General features: G+C 39.4%; 1 protein-coding gene across 2 annotated transcripts in view; it reads right to left on the bottom strand.

Annotated features, from left to right (window-relative positions):
• The window catches only part of DOCK4 (dedicator of cytokinesis 4), a gene marked incomplete at both ends in the record, with an annotated part of 263,581 nt that overhangs the window by 135,335 nt on the left and 106,305 nt on the right, over positions 1-21,941 (bottom strand). For both annotated transcript variants that reach the window (XM_082011612.1, XM_082011613.1), the window contains 2 exons: positions 208-268; positions 871-952. In XM_082011612.1, coding sequence (XP_081867738.1) covers positions 208-268; positions 871-952 — 143 coding nt within the window. The remainder of the gene's footprint in view (positions 1-207; positions 269-870; positions 953-21,941) is intronic.

The following is a 21,941-nucleotide window of genomic DNA, read 5'->3' as shown; positions in this document are numbered from 1 at the left end:
TTAGCACTACGCTTGAAAAATAACGTAAAACAATGAGGAGAAATCCAAAGCTTTTTTTCCATCAAAAAACTGGCATTTTATTTTTAAAAAAATTTATCCAAAAGCCTACCTGATCTAACAAATCCCAAAGCTGACCCCCCAGCAGTTTTATTTACTTTCATATGTCTAACAAATGTAAGATTACTACTCACAGGCGATTATACCTACCTATTCGGATAATGTGGACAGTGATATAGATGTCCTTCCTGAGTTCACTGCTACCCAAATCCTGCACAAGATCAGAACCTCATCATTTCTGATTCCTGATTAAAATGTGACGTTTAAAGAGATCTTTACACGTTGCTTTCACTGCCATTGAGAGTGATAAATGAACAGCGAGTTCATTCATACAGCATTAACAAATTATGCCTTTAACACTTCAAATTGGCGGTCATGCACTCAGAACGACTGTTCTAAAATATCATGGGCTAGAATATGCTGTAATGCAGCAAAATCAGTGGGAGGACACAAGAGATTCGCTGCGTGCCTTTAACAGCAGCGATATATTTGTGCAGTTCCTAATATTCTGGAAGTACAGAGAGTGCTGCACAAACAGTCTTTTTGGTGTAGAACGCACAAGGAGGAAAACCAGCTGGTCCTTGTTGCAAGGAGAAAGACTGGTACGTATGCCCATGTGGAACTTTAGATGAGTGTCCACATATTGCCAGAAAACATTCACGTTGGGAGTTGAGCAATACACTTCAACCAGCCTTTAGGGTTGATGTTCATGTCAAGCTTAGGGACCAGTTCTGAGTCGACCACAGAGTAATTTAATCCAACTTGTATTTTCAATACCCAGCACAACAAAGACTGAGAATAGGAAAAACTCACCACAAAGAGAGAACAGTGTCTTTCAGGCTTTTCCGGACATTTTGGCAAACCATTTCTATTCAGTCTTAAAAAAAATCTTTCGCTGTAAGAGAACAAATATGACAGATACATTGAACAACACTACAGCAAAGTAGATCTTATTTTGATCTTATTTCCAGATGCAACCTTCCTCAAGATATAAAAGAAAGAAATAATTTCTTTCTAAAAGTCTCAGCCGTATCAATAAAAAAAAGGGGATAGACTAGCAAAGGTGGTGATTTACTTATCTAACAAAATTACTAAAATCTCAACACAAAATAGAAGACTGATTGTCCTTTGGAAGAATGATATTCTATATCCTAGTACACAGAGAAACACCAGCGATAAAATCCATTCATTCTAGAACTGAAATTAGTGTGTAGTAAATGTCAACATCGCCATGCTTGTATTCAGCCAGTATTTTTTTTCATAGATGGGAAGATAATCCTAGGGGACATTTTTCCTACTTAACTCTATCAAAATCTCTCACTGGAGTACACCGATTTTAGCAGTCTTGTAAGAGTCTTGGAATCTGTTTTGCAGTCTACAGTGGGATGTTAAATGCTGCAGCTGATGTAAGTACTAATACTGCTAGTAGGGAGATGCAGAGAATCCTTATTTCAGAATAGAAGAGAGCATAAGACCCCACTGAAAGAGAAATTACTTTTTGAAACATTCCTATTTGATAGGTCCATTATGGATAATCTTGAGCAAACTTGGCAATTCATGCATGGGAAGTTTATGAAAAAACAAACTTTCCATGCTTTGGATAATTTTCTCGAAGATACAGCCTCATAGGAAATGTAACAATCATTTCTGCAGTGAGAGAGGTATGGAAGATGGGAAAAGCAAAGAAGTCAGAAGTGTTATATATGTTTCTCCTCACCCTCTCACCCCCAGCCCCAGCTGGCCAGACATCTCCGTCTGGATGCCCTGTAATGCTCAAATCAGAAACACAATTTCCAAAGTGCAACTAGGATTTTTCTCGGCTGTATCCACCTCTTCTGCTTATCCCGGAGGCTAAACATGGTTTACCAATGCTCTATACCATCCACAGCTTTTCAAAATGCAGCTGGAAAATCACTAGGAATATGTTGGATAAGATCCAACTCAACAGAGACTAATTAAATCTTTATTGCACCAGCATTTGCCTTGTAGAAAATCTGCACCGATCATTCACAGAATCAGTCATTCGCATTGAAAGGGACCTCAAAAGGCCTCTAAATCCAACCTCCTGTTGAAAGTAGGGTCAGCTATAAGGTCAGATTAGCTTGCTCAGAGATTTAGCCAGTTGGGTCTTGAAAACCTTCACTCAGGGAGACCACGCAGCCACTCTAGAAAACCAGTTCCCGTGTCTGACTGCCCTCATTTTTTCTTTATATCCAGATGGACCTCCTCTTGTTTCAATTTATATCCCTTGTCTCTCATTATCCCACAATGCACCGTTGATGCTATTGATCTTCTTGTAGGTACAGGCAGGTGACTTAGGTCCCCTCAAAACCACTTCTTCTTCAGCCTGGACAAGCCCCACTGCTTCAAGCCTGACCTCCCAGGGCAGGAGCTCCTGCCCACAAACAACATGAGGTCTTCTGCTGAACTCACATCATTTCACTAATATAGGTCTCATACTGGAGGTCCCAAAACCAGCACAGTCTAAGCAATGCTGAGCAGGGGATGATCGCTGCCCTTAAGCAACTGGCTATGTTCTTGTTGACACAGCCCAGGATGCTGTTACACTCAAGAGCACATTTCTTAAGAGCTATGTCTGCAGAATGCTTTATTTTTTTAAGTGCCAGCTATCCAGGCTGAACCTACAAACACTTAGGCTTTTTCACTGTAATTATTTGAAAACATTTGTGCAATCCTCAGCTATGCAGCTTTTTTTATCAGACAGCATAAAAGGCAGAACCTAAGAATACCAGAGTTGAACTCAAATACCTCAAAGTGCATGAAAACGCTATTTTCTCATAGACGTTCATGTTCTATGATACAGCCAACTTCTGCAGCTTAGGTCTCCATGGAAACTTTAAAATTGAGTTTTAAAGACTGTTTACGTGAGTATATTTTTACAGAGAAACAAGTTGGTATTTTGCTGTTGATTTAAAAATGGTTTTCAAAATAATCCTGCCCTTTCATTTAGATTTAGCTCATTTGCAATATTGGAAAATACCATAAAAGAAGTGCAGAGTTTTGTTTATAGGTCTCGCACGAAGTTATTGTACATTGAGCAAGAATTATTACTTACATTACCAAAGCAGTTTTAGGGCCCCATTATGTCGGGCACCATGCAAAACTGATGGTTTTCTAAAAAGAAAAAAGTCTCTGTTCCAGCAGTAACAATACAGCTTCTGTGCACTGGAGCCTGCAGTACATTGGCTAAATTTGTATTGACGCCTACCAATATGAGCTGTTTCTGAATTTCACCACCTTATCTTCAGTCTGCAGAACTATTTACAAGTAATACCTACGTACACACCGCATTTCACTACAGTTTTGGGCTTTAAAGCAACCACTAGACATGTTGGTTCAAAGAAAAATACCATTCAACAAGAAACTGTCTTGCTGTGGATAAGTTATCTTCATAGTTTTACCTATGAGCTGTCAAATACTGAACTTAACTGGGAGTGTATTCTGTATTTACTGAAGCTTACATTCTACAGAAACAAAGGCACATCTTTGGAAAGCTTCCTACTCACTATCCACTACAATATGAAATTTTTAAGCTCTGCTTATACTCACAGACCATGAGATTATGATTCACAACACAATTAGAAGCCAAGGACTTTTGTCATGCCACAAAGAAATGCCCTGATTGCAACAGACATGTAATGGTTATGCAGATCTAATTTCCTCATTTGAATTTGGAATTTTGTTTGACTGAAGCATAGGACCCAGTGGCAATGAAAACAGCAAACTGGAAACAACAAATAAAAACAAAAAAATCTTAATCCTTGTTCAGTGCTTTGATACATTTTTTTGCTTGAAACATATCACAGTACCAGTTGCAGCTCAGATTAAAACAGTTATCTTTGAACATTACCAGAGAAAAAATGCAAGTGGTTAGATTTGTAAGATTATATAAGAAAATGGCAATGTTATATCTAAGTATAGAGAGCATGTGCATTTATATACCATTTCAAAGCATTTCTATAGAGACAAACAGGTTAGAAAACGGGTGAGGAAAGTAAACAACCTTCCAAAAACAAAATAAAGACAGAATTCCCAAGATCTGAAAGCTTGGTTTCAAACAGCAGCAAAAACTCCAGAGGGTTAACCCCAGGGCTGGCATCTTACTGCACAGCAGTCTTCTCAGCAGTTTTCTCAGTTTTCTTGTACATAGTTATGGCAAATACACGCAGCAGCATCCCAAAGCAGAAATAACTTTCCTTTCTATTAAGATGATTTGATTCTAGTTTCGACTGCAATGAATTTTTTATGAGTACCAATCTCGCCCCTTAAACATGCTGCACACATTTAAGCTCTGCTGCCTTCCCAGCGAAAATAAGGAAATAACTAATGCTGGAGAGATTAATTTAAGAAGGTCAGCGAGGGATTTTTGTGCTGTAACTTCCCGTGTATTAACAAAGTAACAATGTGTTCCAAATCTCAGGCTTAACACAGGCATTTAAAAGAAACACGGCCACAAACTGTTCTATTTTCATAAGTGACCCCCGTTTCCTCAGTATTAGCAGGAAAATGTTCCCAGTCACGTTACCAGTCTAGACAGATTGCTGCTTCTGTGATTTATAAACACACTATCAGAAAACGAACCAGCCAGATTTATACCACATGGCATATTCTCGTGGTAAAGCTACGTCATCAAATACAGTTCTCAGTAGAGCTTCAGTTTCAGATATCTTTATAAATGTTCTCTGCTTAAATACAGGTTACAGTGATCTCTAAAGCAAATAATGAGAGGCAATAAGAGAATACCGCCACGTAATTCTCCAGCTCAGGTTTATCACATTCCAGAGAACCGTTAATGGATGTTCATTAAGAACTTGAATCTGAATTGACTTCATTTACAGCTACAGGCTCACTGACTTCATAAAACCAAGATGAGACGCAAAATGTTACCCTCATACTTAGCGGTGAAATGCAGAAAAACGTGGTACAACCTAAGTTACTGAAGTAAAGATAATAAAGCCTTAAAAGTACATTCTTAATCAGAGAATAACCGAATGATAAATGTGCCAACATGACTTAGCAGTACAAGCTGTTCCGCTGTAAGCCAGCCCCTGTATTTTATCTCTGTTATGCACTTATGAAAACGATACGCAAATTTCTAGCTGTAAAATAAGTAGCAATGAGCAAAGGGGGAGAGAAAAGGAAGAGTGAGTACCATAAAAATAACATTTTGGCCAATTTCAGTTCAAAGCATCAACAAAAATAAATCAAACAAAACAATATTATGATGTTACATCGAAGCTTATCTCCACGTCCCCTAGCCATGCTGACAACATGGGGGGAAGAAGAAGAAAAACATTTTGAAATGCTAGCTTTACGTTGTGGAACCCAATTTCCCTTGGTTAGCTGTACAGTTAACAGGGAAAAAGGAAAAGGGAAAGCAGAAAGGGAGATGGGAGGGAAAGAAAACCAGACATATATAGCGAAATTAAGCTCCTGCTCTCATCTTCTGTTTCTTTATTAACTGAAGACAGCCTTGAGAAACCCGTTTTTATGAACACACCATTATATTTTAGATATTTGCACCTGTATTTGAACTGAAAGGTGCCATCACACATTTCTTGAAAAGAGTTAGGAAGCAGTAATTTGAAATTATTTTTCGTGAGGTACCAAGAGCCAGAAGACGACGATACAGTTTTAAATGACAGACAGCATGCTGGAATCTATCCGCAGGTATTTACAACTAAAGAAACAACATACACCAGAAGCTGGAGCTCCCAGTAATGGTGAGCTTAGTCTGCCACCACGGATAAACATTTTGCAGCACAGCATTATCAGTGCACAGACCTACAGATCCTTTAAGCTGAATTACAGTCTTGATTATTATCCTAGTCACTGACTGAGGTAAGTCAAGGATACAAGCAGATTTGCTGTTCCCAAAAATGGAAATTAAACTTGAAGAGAGCAGGAGGGATTGGTAAAAGTGAAGGGAAACAAGAGCATTTAAGAAAACGCCCCTCCCGCCAGCGACACCTGGGCTCCTACGTATTCATCGCTCTTTGGGGGTTTATAAAGAGCAAGTCTGTGTTTTCGTGCTGGCCCTAAAACGCCTTTTGCCGGTAGCCAGTGCGACTGCAGCGTGTTCCCAGTACGATGATCTGCAAACCCACCAGAATACCACTGGTGTAGAATACATCTCATCATTACCTAAATCTGTCACAAATACGTCACGGCTGGTGCACGCACACCCCTGTTCTAGCACCGCATTCATTCCTGAACGTAACTAATCATTTAAGCTCCACCAGCTACGAGACAGGTCACGTCTTGCAGTGCTTTCATCACTGCAATCAAAACCAATTATTTCTCCTGTTACTTTGCAATTTTTAAAACACAAACAGTAAGAGGGTTATTTGTTAATGCATATGAGAGACCTAGTTGATACCGCAGGTTCCTCTTGCTTGGGTTGGTTTGTCTGCTTTAAAAAAGCACCTATCTACACAAGATCAGCTCAAAGATCTATAGAAGCTAGCACCCTCACTCCAAACGCAGCACATAAAAGATATATGAGAAAGAATCTGTAAACACTAGATATGTAAGTGCATTTGTTTCACTGAATTCATGAGAGGAACTGAGCTACATCATGAAACACAACTGATTTCTAATGCACCCTCACACCTGGGAATAACACATCTGTACTTATTGATTTGAGAGCACATGAAAGATACGATTAAAAACAGGCTCTGTCACCCCATAAAATACAAAACCAAGCCCTTTCACAAGCATTTTCTTGCTAGACCACACCTGTGCCTTTTTTTTAGAAAGTCACTCCTACCATATCTACCTCATTTTACTTATCCACAAATGTAGTTATTTTGCTGCAAATTCACATGCAGCAGCTCCCATACAATCGCCGAACAGGACAGTCTGGGCAGTCAGGCCAGTGCAAATGGGCTTGCTGAAATGTCAACTCCTCCAAGAATACTTGGAACACTACCCTGAAGTAAAATGTTACTCTCTTTCAATTCAAAAATGTCTCATTAATGACAGCAAATTACACAGCTTTGCACAAAGTCAGATTAAATGAATGATTTGTAAAAAGAAATATTATTAAAACATCTAAAACCTCCTAAAGCCAGGACAAACCCTTTTGATCACCTGTCTGTGAAGGGCAATATAAATCTGTAGAAAAGACATTTATTACAGAATCTAGCTCAAGGCCAAAACATTTGGAGGATGCAGCTGTGCCAAACATTCATACACATTCTTCCTGCTACATAAATCATGTCTGCTTATACTACTGCTGTTGATGAGTATGTAAAACTGGGCTATCAAAAAAATTACTTACTTGTGAGGGATAAATGAAATATATTTTGCTATTGATATCTGAAAGGTAAGGAAAAAAAAAATAATTACATATTAATAGGAACAAGAGAAAAAGAGGACAGACTTACATAAATCTTTGTAAGATACCAACCCACTGATTTTGAAAATTCTCATTGGTCACGGTATGTTCCTGTGAAGAGTTTCTAAATCCAGAACTAGTCAAAACCAGAATCAGGGAATGAAAAAAAAAATTTAAAAAATCCTCCTTACACCATAAGGCAAGTAGCCTGAATATTCATGGGGTACCTAAGAGGCTCAAGTTCCACAGTTTGATTAGTGTATGTTGAGTACTTTACGGGTCAGGCTATTAGTTACTGTGAGCGCATCTTTTACTCTGCTTTCAGAACTGTTTTGCTTTGTAAAAGAAATGAAAGTGTAATTCATAGGGCACACTGACTGACTGAGCCAGCTCTTCAGTGTTCTTACCTCCGACGTGAAGGAACTCCACAGCAGGAAGTTCAAGTCAATGTTCTCAAGGCAAAAGTATTATTCACCTGAGGCACATCCTTCACCTTTCCAGTCTGACTGGGACCAAGAAACAACTTCTTTGCTAACCTCCTCTGATGACTGCTACTCCAGAATTTCTCCTCGTCTAGGATCCAAGCAGAGGAGAAGCCCTATGACTTTTACTACTTCACTACTCCTGCCAAGGAACGGCTGACTGACTATCTATGTCCTGACTGTATTCCTGCACGTAGGAATCTTTCTGCTCACAATGAATAACTGGAAAAAAATGAGGCACATTTTCTGAAGGGAAGTTTTTGAAATTTCTGTAACTTCAGGCTTCTTTTAAGCTGTTTTTTATAAACCTGTATTTACTTCCAATTACAATCACACCAAATACATTCTTGTCCACAAGGGCAAATTACCAGGTGTTTTGTCTTAAAGCCAATAATGAAATAATTAAGCCTTCTTATATATTGAGTGTCTGTGTGCGTATATATATATAAAATCATAGAATCATAGAATAGTTTGGGTTGAAAGGGACCTTTTAAGGTCATCTAGTCCAACCCCCCTGCAATAAGCAGGGACATAAGATCAGGCTGCTCAAAGCCCCGTCCAACCTGACCTGGAATGTTTCCAGGGATGTGGCATCTACCACCTCTCTGGGCAACCTGTGCCAGTGTTTCATCACCCTCATGGTGAAATATTTCTTCCTTCTACCTAGCCTGAATCCACCCTCTTTTAGTTTAAAACCATTATACCTTGTCCTATCGCAACAGGCCCTGCTAAAAATTTGTCCCCATTTTTCTTGTAAGGCCCCTTTAATATATCATTATAAAGGATGACATAAAATTGTTAAAAAAATTAGCAACCACATTCACAAATGTGCATACCAAGTTATCCATCTAAAGAGGTATTTTCATTCCAAAGGCATAAAGGATTGTTAATAGAGCAGTGGCTGCTCTCTTGCCAAAGCGATCTTTACATTTCCTTCAAGGTGTTTCAACCCTTCTGCTAAAATCAGAACTACCTCCTGAATGAGCAAGAAGTAAATAAGACCAGGCTGGCTTTGTTTTATCTTGTTTCTGAGGAAGGACAACACAGAGTAACAGAATGGCGGACTGTCAAAAGAGTCTGCTAGCCAGAAAAGCCAAGATGCTTCATCTCTCCTGAATCTGTAAGGTACAGATATAGATGCACTGATTTTATGTAATTTGCTGTAGCACAGTTTTAATACTGTGAAAGATGAGATATTTTTGTGCACACTGCACAGGAAAATGAAAATAACACCGAGCTACCCTATGCTGTGATCCAGTAAAAATGCTTTTGTGGAAATACTATAAAGGAAAAGTAGCCCTCGGCGAGTTCATTGCTTCTGGTTCCCACAGGTTACTCTCTCTTACCGGAAACCCTGCTAGCTCCTTTAGCTCAAACCCCTGCCCTGCCTAGCAGGCACATTTGCATGGAGAAAGTCGAGATCCAAGACTACTACAAGACAAAAAGCATCCATGAGTAATGTGGAGGTATCTGAGTAATAATTTGCAAGGAACAGTATTAATGAAGTGAAGGTTACACACAGTAAAAAAATAGTATTTTAAGGGGAAAAGGCAGAGTAGCCTATCACCTAATGATAGATTAAAAATTAAAAGGAGCACCTAGATTGTATGTGTAGCATAACACATAGCATTCTACTAAGCACACTTTCATGTACATAATTTTTTTTCTTCATAAAAATTCTGTGTTGCTGAAAAACTACAACAAAGTCCAGTCCGAACTCTGCCTCTCTAGTCAGTGTTCACTCCTCCCAGAAATTCTATGCTATTGGGATCAGTTAACTTAGTCCGAGATACAGTTGAAACGTATCCTTAAACAGCTAGGAAAAAAAGCAAACAGTTTTTTTCCCAGAATGATATTAATTCTCACAGATAATGGCAGGAACAAACTCCTCTCTTTATGCAGGGTTATTTATCAATAAAGCCTCTGAATTTCCAAGATTTAAAACCACAAAACTTAAATATTGAACAATCAGATATTGTACATACAGCAACAGAAAATTGCAATATCAACTAATGTGTGTGCATGTATGCACATATAAAAAAATGTATGGGCTGGATGAGTAGACAGCGAAGTGGCTTGAAAACTGGCTCAATGGCTCGTCCCAGAGGGTGCTGATCAGTGGCACAAAGTCTAGTTGGAGGTCAGCAACTAGCGGTGCACCCCAGGGGTCAATACGGGGTCCAGTCCTGTTTAACGTCTTGATTAATGATCTGAGTGTACCCTCAGCAAGTTTGCTGATGACACAAAACTGGGAGAAGTGCCCGATACACCAGAGGATTGGGCTGCCACTCAGAGGGACCTCAGCAGACTGGACAAGTGGGCTGACAGGAACCTCCTGAGGTTCAACAAGGGGAAGTGCAGAGCTCTGCACATGGGGAGGAACAACCCCAGGCACCAGTACATGCTGGGAGCCACCCAGTTGGAAAGCAGCTTGGCTTGGGGGTCCCGGTGGACACCAAGTTGAACATGAGCCAGCAATGTGCCCTTGTGGCAAAGGAGACCAGCAGTATCCTCGGCTGCATTAGACAAATTATGGCTAGCAGGTTGAGGGAGGTGATTCTTCTCTCCTTTACTCAGTGTTGGTTATGCCACACCTGGAGTACTTTGTCCCATTCTGGGCTCCACAGTACAAGAGAGACATGAACACACTGGAGAGAGTCCAAGAAGGACTGTGAAGATGATTAAGGGACTGGAGGGAAAGGCTGAGAGAGCTGGGACTGTTTATCCTGGAGAAGAGAAGGCTCAGAGGGGACCTTATTAATATATATGAATACCTGAAAGGAGGGTGCAAAGAGGACAGAGCCAGGCTTTTTTCAGTGGTGCCCAGTGATACGGCAAGAGGCCATGGACACAAACTGAAGCACGGGAGGTTCCCTCTGAGCATCAGGAAACAATTTCTTTACTGTGCGGGTGTCTGAGCACTGGCACAGGTTGCCCAGGGAGGTTGTGGAGTCTCCATCACTGGAAACATTTAAAAGCCATCTGGACATGGTCCTAGGCAACCAGCTCTAGCAGAGTTAGATCAGTTGACTTTTGGAGTTCCCTTCCAACCTCAACTATGCCATGATTTTGTGATTATATGTAAGTACCACATAAAAGCAGCACAGATAGACAGCTGGGTCATCTGGATCTTTACAGAAATACCATTCTTTACACATTCTTCTCCATTTTCCACCTCTGCAAGTTAATAACTGCCCCACTACCACACTTTATCACTTGTCTTTACTTGTCCTGAAGTTCCAAATTACTGTAATTAATGAACTGTTCCTCACAACAGGCAACATATTCTCCATTAGCCAGGGGGCCATCCATACAGGATTCTTCTCCTGTACTTTTTTATTAACTTCGCTAAAGCCTTGCACTGAGTACACACTCTACAGCTTCACAAATATATACTCTCTCTCCTTTGTAGTCTAGTGTTCAACATTGTTAAGAAGCAACAAAGAATTTAACTATTTGAGTCTCCTGCATTTAGAGTGCTGATTTCTGGAGCACTGATCCTAAGAAAACTAGATATTGAAACTCAAGTGTAACCCACTTACATGCCTAAAGTAATATTGAATTTTTGAGCTCTTGCTCAAGAGAGGCCACGGGGATATCTACGCAGACATCATGGGTTCTCAATAGTGAGCCTTCTGGGTAATGGAAATGTATTATCAGCTTGATTCAAGAGGTATTCAAGCCCGTCCTTGCTGTTGTTAATAATAGTCAGTTGTGTAAACTTTAGTTAGAGGGATGATTAAAAGTTGGGTTCTTGCAGCTGTGCTAGAAGAGAACAAATCTCAGGTTTGAAGATGCTGACAGAGGTTGCAAAAAAAATGCCTTTAAACATCCTCTTACTATACCAAATTCCTTTACGATTTCAATACGATAAGGAGGGAGGAGAATATTTGTTTCTTAATGGGAGAAAAAATGACATTATGGCTTTTTTCTGAAAAAAAAAAAACCTCAAAACCCAAAAATTAGAACACGAAGTAGTAAATATTTTCACCAACAAGATGTGGATTTCCACTTTTGGCAAGTGATTTAACTGATTTAAAGTAATAGCAGAACTGAAGGAAGAAAGGCATAAAAAGATTGATGATGTGTATGAATGTCACTAAAAAGGTGAGGTTGAAAATGAAACAAAGGAAGAGTAATCTTACTCTTCAATACGGTCTGGAGTTTACACAATCATTAAGCATATAATCAAAAGCTCAGACAATAGAAAATGCAGTTTCGCTTTCATTGGCCTTGGATAAACAGCCTATTCCTCTTTGTGCTGCTTAAGAATCTGTGTTCATTTGAGGGCAATATGATAGTTACAAATAAGGTTGTTCAAGGTGATAGGAAAAGGAGGATTAGCATGCCAACTTATCTCTGCTCCTCACACAGATGGGGCCAGAGGCATCAATCATTTGTGATAAGATATTCATATCATATTGACACAGACACAAAGTGTATACCAATGAAAGACAATCTTACCGCACTCCATCTTTCTGAAGTGCTGCCTTGAAATTGTCCTATTAACAGCATTGCTATTTGGAAAAAATTATAACATTAAGAAATTGGTTTAGAAAAGACACTGGTACACAAGAATCGTGTGTCACATTCCAGATTTAAGAAAAATAATTTTTATAGCAGTATGTTCACATAACACTGAACAAACGCTACATAAATGTAAAGGACAGCAAAGCAACTGGACTTTGGGCAGGAGATGATGCAGCATTCTTACACATACTCATCAACGCCAGGCACGGGGTCCACAGTCTGAATTGAACAAATGTGGGCAGCAGGCTTAATACCCTCTATACCCTTTTTCATAATACACTGCCCAATATTGTTGGTGTTTACAAAATAAAAAAAAATAGGCAATACCTCTGGATAGCAATGTGCCACAACTATAAATATGGTCTTACAATATCTACAATGGAAAGGTTAAGTATTTAAGAGGACATTGGGGTGTTTGATTTTTGAACAGTCACCTGGTAAATATATTCTTTGGGGTTTTGTTTTTTTGTTTTTGTTTTTTTGGTAACAACAGAATATTCTTGTGGTAAGAAATAAAGTTAACAGTCTCAGTGAATAATGCACATTGCCTGGAAAACAGCTAAGCTGTTACTTTGTCCTTTGCAACTTGTTAAACTGATTCTATTAAAAGCTGATAGGTGAGATCTTTCTAGGATCTGATTAAAAAAAAAAAAAAAATCAATATATCCTTGATTAAAGGATTGGTGTTCTTAGAGCTCCAGTGTAAATGGGCCCTCTGGCTACACTAAGGTCATCACTGCTGCAACAAACTACTGTATTGGGTAAATGATATGAGTACACGTGGGGTAAAAGCATGTACTATCATCAGATGTCTTTTATTTCTCTGAAAATCTGCCACTACAAAACTGGTAACTGTGTAATCTGTTGAAGTACACAGTATTGGCTTTGTAACTGTGCTCTAACTGCACGAAAAGAGGTTCATTTCATCAACTTTTATGCTGGTAAGATAAGATATCCCCAAAGCAAACAATCATCACTACACTCTTCCGTACTCTAAACGCTGGGAAGCTAAGCATCTTCATATCCCAATTTTACAGAACAGAAGCTACTGATCATTTCTTAGGAATAGAAAACCTCCAAAGATTCACAAATCTCATAAATGACCACACATTACAATAGATTTATAAAGCAGCTAATAAAGAGCATCAGAACACAGGATCATTGCACTCTGCTGAAATGTGGAAAACACACATTTCCAGTCTTCCTCTGGAGCTCTAACAATGTCCTATCTTTTACCTAAAGTTTAAACTTAGTTATTTTCTCATAAGTGCATCTCACATTAAATCAACTGCATTCAGGTATCTATAATCACTTTTAACTCTGAAATTTTTTTTGTAATGTGACCGTAATGGCTAAAAAAGATCAGCTAACTCTCAAAGTAAAAAATTACACGAGTACAGCCGAGTTACTCTGTTTTTTACAGGATTTTCCCACATTCAAATTATGATCCTGTAAAATCCATCTTACACTATTTTACCATCTACATGATCAGGTTAGTTTGAATCAGATGTTTGCTTTTGAAGAAAATCTTCTGATCATCTCCACATTTTGATTCACAACCCAGAACAGTCTAAGCTAGTGAGCTGGATTTCTTCTGCATAAAACTAAACTGGAACATATGCTCTTGCCACTCAGTTCACACAACCACAGAGTTAGTCCAATGTAAAATCCATAAAACATTTACACATGTTAACACTGGGCTTAGCATGAACTGCTGCTACACAAATCCACTCCTGCTGGCTGGCACTACTTGCTGAATTAGACAGCAGTCTTTGACTGTCAAACTGTTCATCTAGTTATATCAGAATTGGATGATATAAAAACAAACCATCAAAACTCAGTATTAAATTGATAAGTCCTTCTGATTTTGCTTTTCTCAAATATTTGCTGAGCATGCCAGATTCAAGAACAGATTTTATCAAAGCCTTTCTTAACAATACTAATTAACTACCATCTGGACTCTCAGTCGATCTAGCCTGAGTATGTTTGAGATAATATGCTTTAGAAACAGACTAAGATGTTGTACAACTCTAAGTAGCCAGTAAGAGCTCAGCAGTGGCCACGAAAACCGGACTGAACTGAAAGACAAAAAGCCTTGAGAGAAGATGTGGATCATGGACCTCTTCCATTTTCCAAATACACTAACAACAGTAGTCTACAACCATGTATGCTAAAAATTTCGCCTTAGCATTCTAATAGTGTAATTAGTTCTACAAATTAAAGGGTCATCAAGATAGCCTTTTATTTTCTTAAAGAACAAAATCCTGAAGAATACAGAGACAGGGCTTGTGACCTTAACAGAAATAAGGTAAGGTTAGAAGACGTAATAGTGCATAAAACAAAGAATTTTACTGGGACAAGCCATATGGCTGTACTGTGTTAAAGCTGTGCCATTCACACACTTGCTCTATCCCGCTCAGGGGCTGTTACTGTTCTAAGAAAGCAAACTGCAAAGCAGAAAGAAGGGAAGGCAAATGGAACAAGATACAAGAACACACCAGGGAAAACTCTAGGAATCATCAGTGGCTGACTTCAGCTGTTTATTGTTAATTTAAGTGGTAGCAAAAATTATGCCTAGCAGCTAGTTTAGCTAGAAAATATGGATATATACATATGCATACACAGTAAAATTAGTATGCACCAATTAAGTAGACAATGAATGACTTGCAACTGTAGTCTTAATGCATCAAGTGCATAACCATGTCATCACTCAGATTTAAAAACTTGACTTAAATACTGACAGTTTTCTTTCTTCCATACAGGAAGTAGAATATTCATGTCCAAATAAAAGCCTTTTAAAGTGTGAAGACACATACTAGGTAATTATATCAATATAGAAACAGTCTGCAAAGTAATATTTATTATTACTGTTTATTAATAATAATAAACTCATAAATAAACCTGTATTTTATTATTACATCTACCTTAATACAACAGAACTGATGTTATTGTGGACGACAATACAAGTAGAAACTGTTATTTTTAATAGCAATTTCCAGCAACAAAAAAAGCCTGGAGAAAAGTACGGTCCCATACTGTCCCAAACAAACAGTAAGTGATCACAAAAGAGCATTTATCTCTAGCTTACTAAAGTCGACAGAAGAATCCCTGTTGCCCAAAGTGGGCACTGATCACACTAAATTAGGTGCAAGTGATGCATCACAGCTGCTACCAATCCAGAGAAATCTTTGGCTAGGCATTCCAAAGGTCAAAAAGAACCACAAGCATCACACTGATTTTTTTTGTCACTGTCTGACATCAGATTTCTTCTCTGGGCAGGTCACTAATTCATTGCAACATCACAATTTCTCACACCTCACCTGAAAAACACATTATTATATAATACTTAGTACATGTTGGGAAAATTAAGAGCGCTTATCCATGCTTTTAAGATTAAAAATTATTTAATTGAGAACAATCTAGTTATAAATTTACTTAATTTTCCTTTTATTCAAAGCACTAAAGGAATACGAAGACACATTATCAAAACTGCAATAATGGTTTAATGGTTTTATGGCTTTAATTTCTCTCACTTATTTTATAAGGTGTCATCCTAGAAATGCACTGGTAGGTCACACAACGAGAGCACCAATTTATATCTCAAATTAGAATAACATTCCTAAAACATGTACATTGCCTACCACAACATAATAACAAGAGACACACAGACCATGCTTTCTTTTTTAACAAAAGACTTTCAATATATACTGAAGCAACAGTAGTAAATTTGCACATACATATATCACTTATTTTTGATCCATCTTCTCTAAATCCTTTGCAAATATTTTAAGAGCCAATTCAGAGTGCTTTTCCTTATGGATTCCACCCTGAGGGGCTACTGTCAAGAAGTCAGATAACTAATATTGAGTATCTATATCCTCTATGAATTCAAGATCAACTCTTTCTGAACTTGAAGTCTCAAACTTTATTGAGATCTAAAGCAGTGAAACAGAAAATAAAAACGAAATAGGATGGATTCAGCTCAAAATTACTTCAGGGTATGCCAAGCAGCTCTTTAATCAATACAGCCTATGGATTCTGAAGAGCTATCCAACATGCCCTAAAGAAGACACAGACATTTCATCAGCTGAATCGCTTTCTAGGTTTCACCGACTATAACTAGGTCTCTGTAAACTGCAAGAGGAGCCTAGATATGCAATTCACACAAAGAACTTAAGTTTAGAAGTCTTTGGAGCTGGATTACAATCCTAAAGTCCATTTATTCATCATCAAACCTTCCAAAATTAAACAAAAAGGAAACGCTAAGCATTGGCATGTGTCTTAATCTTGGCATTTTACTTGTAACTATGGAAAGATATCTCCATCTACTCAGATTCCAGAGCCTGATGGTGTCCTCCTTCGCCATGAAGATATACCTGCATGCTCTTTCAGTAGCAATTCTTTTCTGATGAAGCACAACTAATCAGAGAAACAAAAGGTGATGAAGAAGAGCAAATGCTAAATTTAAATATAAAGCATGCGGTGACCACTTTGGCTTTTTTAAATTTTATTTTGTTTTTTAAATAAAGAGGAACAAGAGTACAGTGTAGGTGAAGAACAGATTTCTATTAATAGGTTTCGGTTTTCTTTAAAAAAACAAAGACCCATGCTCAGTTTCTTGCTCTGTCTTTGACTATTCAAACTTACATTTCCTATCTTCCAGGGAGTCTGGACTGTCTCTTAAGCTACAGCAATCACCATTAAGATACTGTATAAAAGGTGAAGGGAATTACAATTATTACTTTTGTCCTTTTCCTCCTCCGGCTGTCTTTACAAAGACAAACACTGGCTAGCATTGTGTTGTGTTAGAATCCAGCCCTGCCAAGAATACCTGCAGAACCTAGTTCCGGTGGCAGAACACGTGTCACAAGAACTAGAGAAAAGCTGTATGCTGACATTCAGAATCGCAGTTTTCAGTCTGATGTCTAAATCTCTTTCTATTTTGTACAACTATATTCTTTTAATCTGTTCCTAGCATGTAATGATGTTCCATTTTCTTACTAGACATCCAATTCTACTCCCACTACGTCAAATGCAAGAACTGTTAACACACTCTGCTTTCTGCTTCTAACTTGGTTTGTCTCAGTTAGTAGGGCATGCTTTTTTTCAGAGAGAATCTATAACTATGGGAACAACAAAAAAACATTTCAAAGTTTACCCTTCATTGTTCAATGTCTATATTCTAAGTCTGATCAGTTCTCAATGTTCCCTGAGAAAACTCACTTTACAATGGCCTAAGGACAACCTTATTCTTGCCCTTTAATATAAAGCTCAGCTATTAAACCATACCTTCCCTATGTTACAAAGTACCTTGTTCTTATCTTGTTTTTCCAGAGCACGGACTTTTCCACATGGTAACAAGCTATCCACATTATTAACAACTCAGATATTTTCAAAATAAGAGAAAAATCAAACCCTTTCAAAGTATTCAACTCTACAGTTGATCAGAAAAATCAGTAACTGCAAATTTGCCAAGTCACTATCACAAAATCAAATTGCTTTATGCATGTTAGTAAAAATTACATCCTTTTATCAGTAATGTATAAATACTCAAAATTTAATGAAAACATTCTGTATGAAATCTGCAGCAATATAAAGATAGTTTTCTACTAATACAGTAAAAATATTCTCACTAAGAAAAATGCCACAAAATATCATTTATATGGTGTGGTTCCTTGCAGGCCAGTAACATGAAGCAGCCAAGTGAACTGTGAGCTCAAACATGCTATATTTCTTTCTGAATATTGCTAACCATTTTGAATCAGAGCATCCTACCCAGAGGCTATTTTTTCTTGCACTAGTCTGGAGCTGGACTAGGAAGGCAACTGCTGTACTCAAGCTTCCTAAAGTCTTACTATTACTTTTTGTAGGTACTTGCCCCACCTCAGTATCTACAATTGCAATTTAGTTTAACCGTGATACTGGAACAAATGTTTCTGTTCAAACAGCTGAATGCATGAAACGGGTAACATAAAACAAAAAAAAGGATGTGGAAAAAGATATGCAATCAATTAAAAAAATTAATCAGATAGTATTGCTTCTAGTCCTCCAACAATCTTTTAAAGCTGCTATTTCAGTTGCATAAATCTGAGGTTACAAAAAATGAAATAGGTGTATAGAGAAGTCTTACATTTGCAGGTCCACCTGATAAGAAGCTAAGTGAGTCTTAAGAAAAATATCAGAACGGAAATTCTATCGTTAAACCTCAATTCTGCTATTTTTACTGTCTCCAAATGGGCTCTTTGTTTAAGAGGCTACAGAAATCACTTCCTTTATGTCAATTTAGATCCGATGGACAATGAACACTATATTAGAATCCACATAAAGCCACATTTTTGGCGCAATTGTACCTGTGAGCTTGTACTTAACATTACGCATTCAAACGGTCTCATTAAAACGAGCGGGACTTCCTGAGGAAAACTTGGTCCACACACAGTGCCAGCAAAACTGAAACTTGAGGTAAAAAGCGACAACATTCAAGGAAACAAACCCCCAAAATTCTAATACCATAAGGAACTAATTGAAAAAATACATTTTAAGTCATGTCTATTCATATACTTCTATTCTTAACCAAAGATCTTTCTGTTTCAGGAAATAAATTATCATGTATAGTTCCTTAAGTTTATCTGTGCTATCGACAAGTTTCACCTATTATTTTCTTTGTATTTTTCTGCGGGACCACAGGACAATGACTTAGGAAACCAACAGACAAATGACACAGCTAGGTTGTGACAGACCTTAAGGTGTTGCCACACGGAGCTTTTGACCTGCACTTGCACCAGAAGCGAGCAGAAGAGTCTGCGTATCCAGGCTGCACAACTCTGTTATTGCCAGAAGGCTTCGGCATCATTGCAGGGTGCGAACGGCAGTAGCTGGGGAGCGCAGACACTGTCTCCTCTCATACACCATCTTTCTGAGGGAAGCTGTTCATTTCATCCATGCATCAGCCAGGGCTCAAAGACCTCTGAAATATCCCACCCACTTGTACTGCATAAATATTATACATCATACCACCCTGTTGTGTACCAGGACCAAATAGCTTTGGTTTAACTCTGCGATACCCTGGTTATGTGGCTTCCAGGTCTAGTCCAGGAAGACCACATAAAGCTTGGACACCTCTGCATTCCAGAATTCATGACACAGATATACCTTGTATTTAATTCGTTCTTGTGAAAACTCTCTTGGCTTCAGTTTTTTCAATGTGTTGAGAGGTTTCTGTTTGTTTCTTGGGAGGGTTTTTTCTTGTGGTTTTCTTGTTGTGGAGGTGTATGTTTGTTTTGCAGATGGCTGCAAACTACTTTCACAAAGTTCATCTTGTCATTCCCCCCATGCCCTAGAAGGCAGTTTGGATTCATGGCAACACACTTCAAGGTTTGCCAGTAATGGCATGAGGAAGTTCACACATAATAAAGCAGCTGCAAACAGACACTGGAGTCAGGAATCAATAACTAAAGGTCAGATCACAGCAAGCATGTGACAAACAGCTCTAGAATTTGTGCTTTCATGTGAACATGAAATCCAATCCATTTGCTTTCATACCACCACTATTGCCCTAACCTTGTTTTCAGCAATCCATAACACCCAAATTGTTTTCTGTCAAGGTCTGAAGCTCTCTCCTAAATCTATCACCTGCTGTGGCATTCATTGGAGTGAACAGAAAAGATGTGCCCTGATGCACGTTTAATTCTCAGAAATGACAGTAAACTGTGTTTTGGTGAGTAATGTCCAAAGTGCAGCCCGGAATGAAGTGTCAGTATTTAGCATCTAACAGTGTAACAACAGTTGCATATGTATGATTTCACTAACAATAAAAATCAGTTTACTCAGTATAATCTTCCTTCAAATTACTGGTTAGTTATCTTCCCCAACTACAAAGCACAGACATAATTTTGTCAAATTCATCCCAAATTCCCCATGGTTCCCCAAATTCCTACTGCCGTATGTAAGATGACAATTAGTACATAGTCATGGCTTTGTGCACATTTTGAGTAACACTTTTTACCCTATTGACAGCCTTAGTGCAGTAGATTATATTTCTTTTCACGTATTTGTGAGCTGTCTTATCTAAAATGTTTTTTGCTTCGAAGTCTAGTCTTTCATTTGCCTCATAGCCATTTCTCTAATCTTAAAGCAGATGATGTTTGTTGCCTCCAGAACATGTTTTTTTTACCATGAGGACAGCAGAGACTAGAGCGGCCAAGAACGAGCAGCAAATTATGAATGGGAGCTTTCTGACCAAAAGGTGATCTCCCATTGTACTGGGTTTGCATGGCAAGATCTTGGTAGCAGAGGGGCTGCAGGGGTGGCTTCTGTGAGAAGCTGCTAGAAGCTTCCCCTGTGTCCAACAGAGCCAATGCAGCCGGCTCCAAGATGGACCCACCACTGGCCAAGGCCGAGCCCATCAGTGATGGTGGCAGCGCCTCTGGGAGAGCAGAGTTAAGAAGGGGAAAGAAACCACCGGCAGGCAGCATTTGCAGCTGGAGAGAGGAGCGAGAAGATGTGAGAGGAGCAGCCCTGCAGACCCCAGCTCAGAGCAGCAGGAGGGGCAGGAGGGGCTCCAGGCGCCGGAGCAGAGGTTCCCCGGCAGCCCCTGGGGAAGCCCACAGGGAGGCCGGCTGTGCCCCTGCAGCCATGGAGCTCCACGGGGGAGCAGATCTCCAGCCGCACCCAGGGAGGGCCCAATGCCGGAGCAGGGGGATGCCCGAAGGAGGCCGTGACCCCGTGGGAAGCCCACGCTGGAGCAGGCTCCTGGCAGGACCTGTGGCCCCATGGGGAGAGGAGCCCAGGCTGGAGCAGGGTTGCTGGCAGGACTTGTGACCCCGCGGGGGACCCAGGCTGGAGCAGCCTGTTCCTGAAGAATGGCACCCGTGGGGGGACCCAGGCTGGAGCAGTTGGTGAAGAACTGCAGCCCGTGGGAAGGACTCACGTTGGAGAAGTCCATGGGGGACTGTCTCCCATGGGAGGGACCCCACGCTGGAGCAGGGCAGAGTGTGAGGAGTCCTGTCCCTGAGGAGGAAGGAGCAGCAGAGACAGCGTGTGATGAACTGACCACAACCTCCATTCCCCGACCCCCTGCGCCGCTCGGGGAGAGGAGGGAGCGAAATCGGGAGTGAAGCTGAGCTCTAGGAGAAGGCGGCGAAGGTGTTTTTAAGATGTGGTTTTATTTCTCATTATCTTGCTCTGATTTCATTGGTAATAAATTAAATTAATTTTCCCCATGCTGAGTTTATTTTGCCTGTGACGGTAATTGGTGAGTGATCTCTCCTTGCCCTTATCCCAACCCATGAGCTTTTCGTTATATTTTCTTTTGCTATCCTGCTGAGGATGGGAGTGATAGAGCGGCTTGGTACCCACCCAGGGTCAATCCATCACACCCATGACCACTGCACAAGCATTTATTGGTTCAATCTTCCTGACATATTCCTCAAACAGAACTTGTAAGGCTCTTGTATTAATTCTGCTCTCCTGTGCTCATATTTAAGTGCATAGTGGTTCCACTGCTGTTCACTCCC

This window comes from Phaethon aethereus (assembly GCF_964289735.1).
Source record: "Phaethon aethereus genome assembly, chromosome: 1".
Classification (NCBI taxonomy): domain Eukaryota; kingdom Metazoa; phylum Chordata; class Aves; order Phaethontiformes; family Phaethontidae; genus Phaethon; species Phaethon aethereus.
The sequence above is the reverse complement of the archived record's forward strand: the minus strand, read 5'-3'. Positions and strand labels throughout refer to the sequence as shown.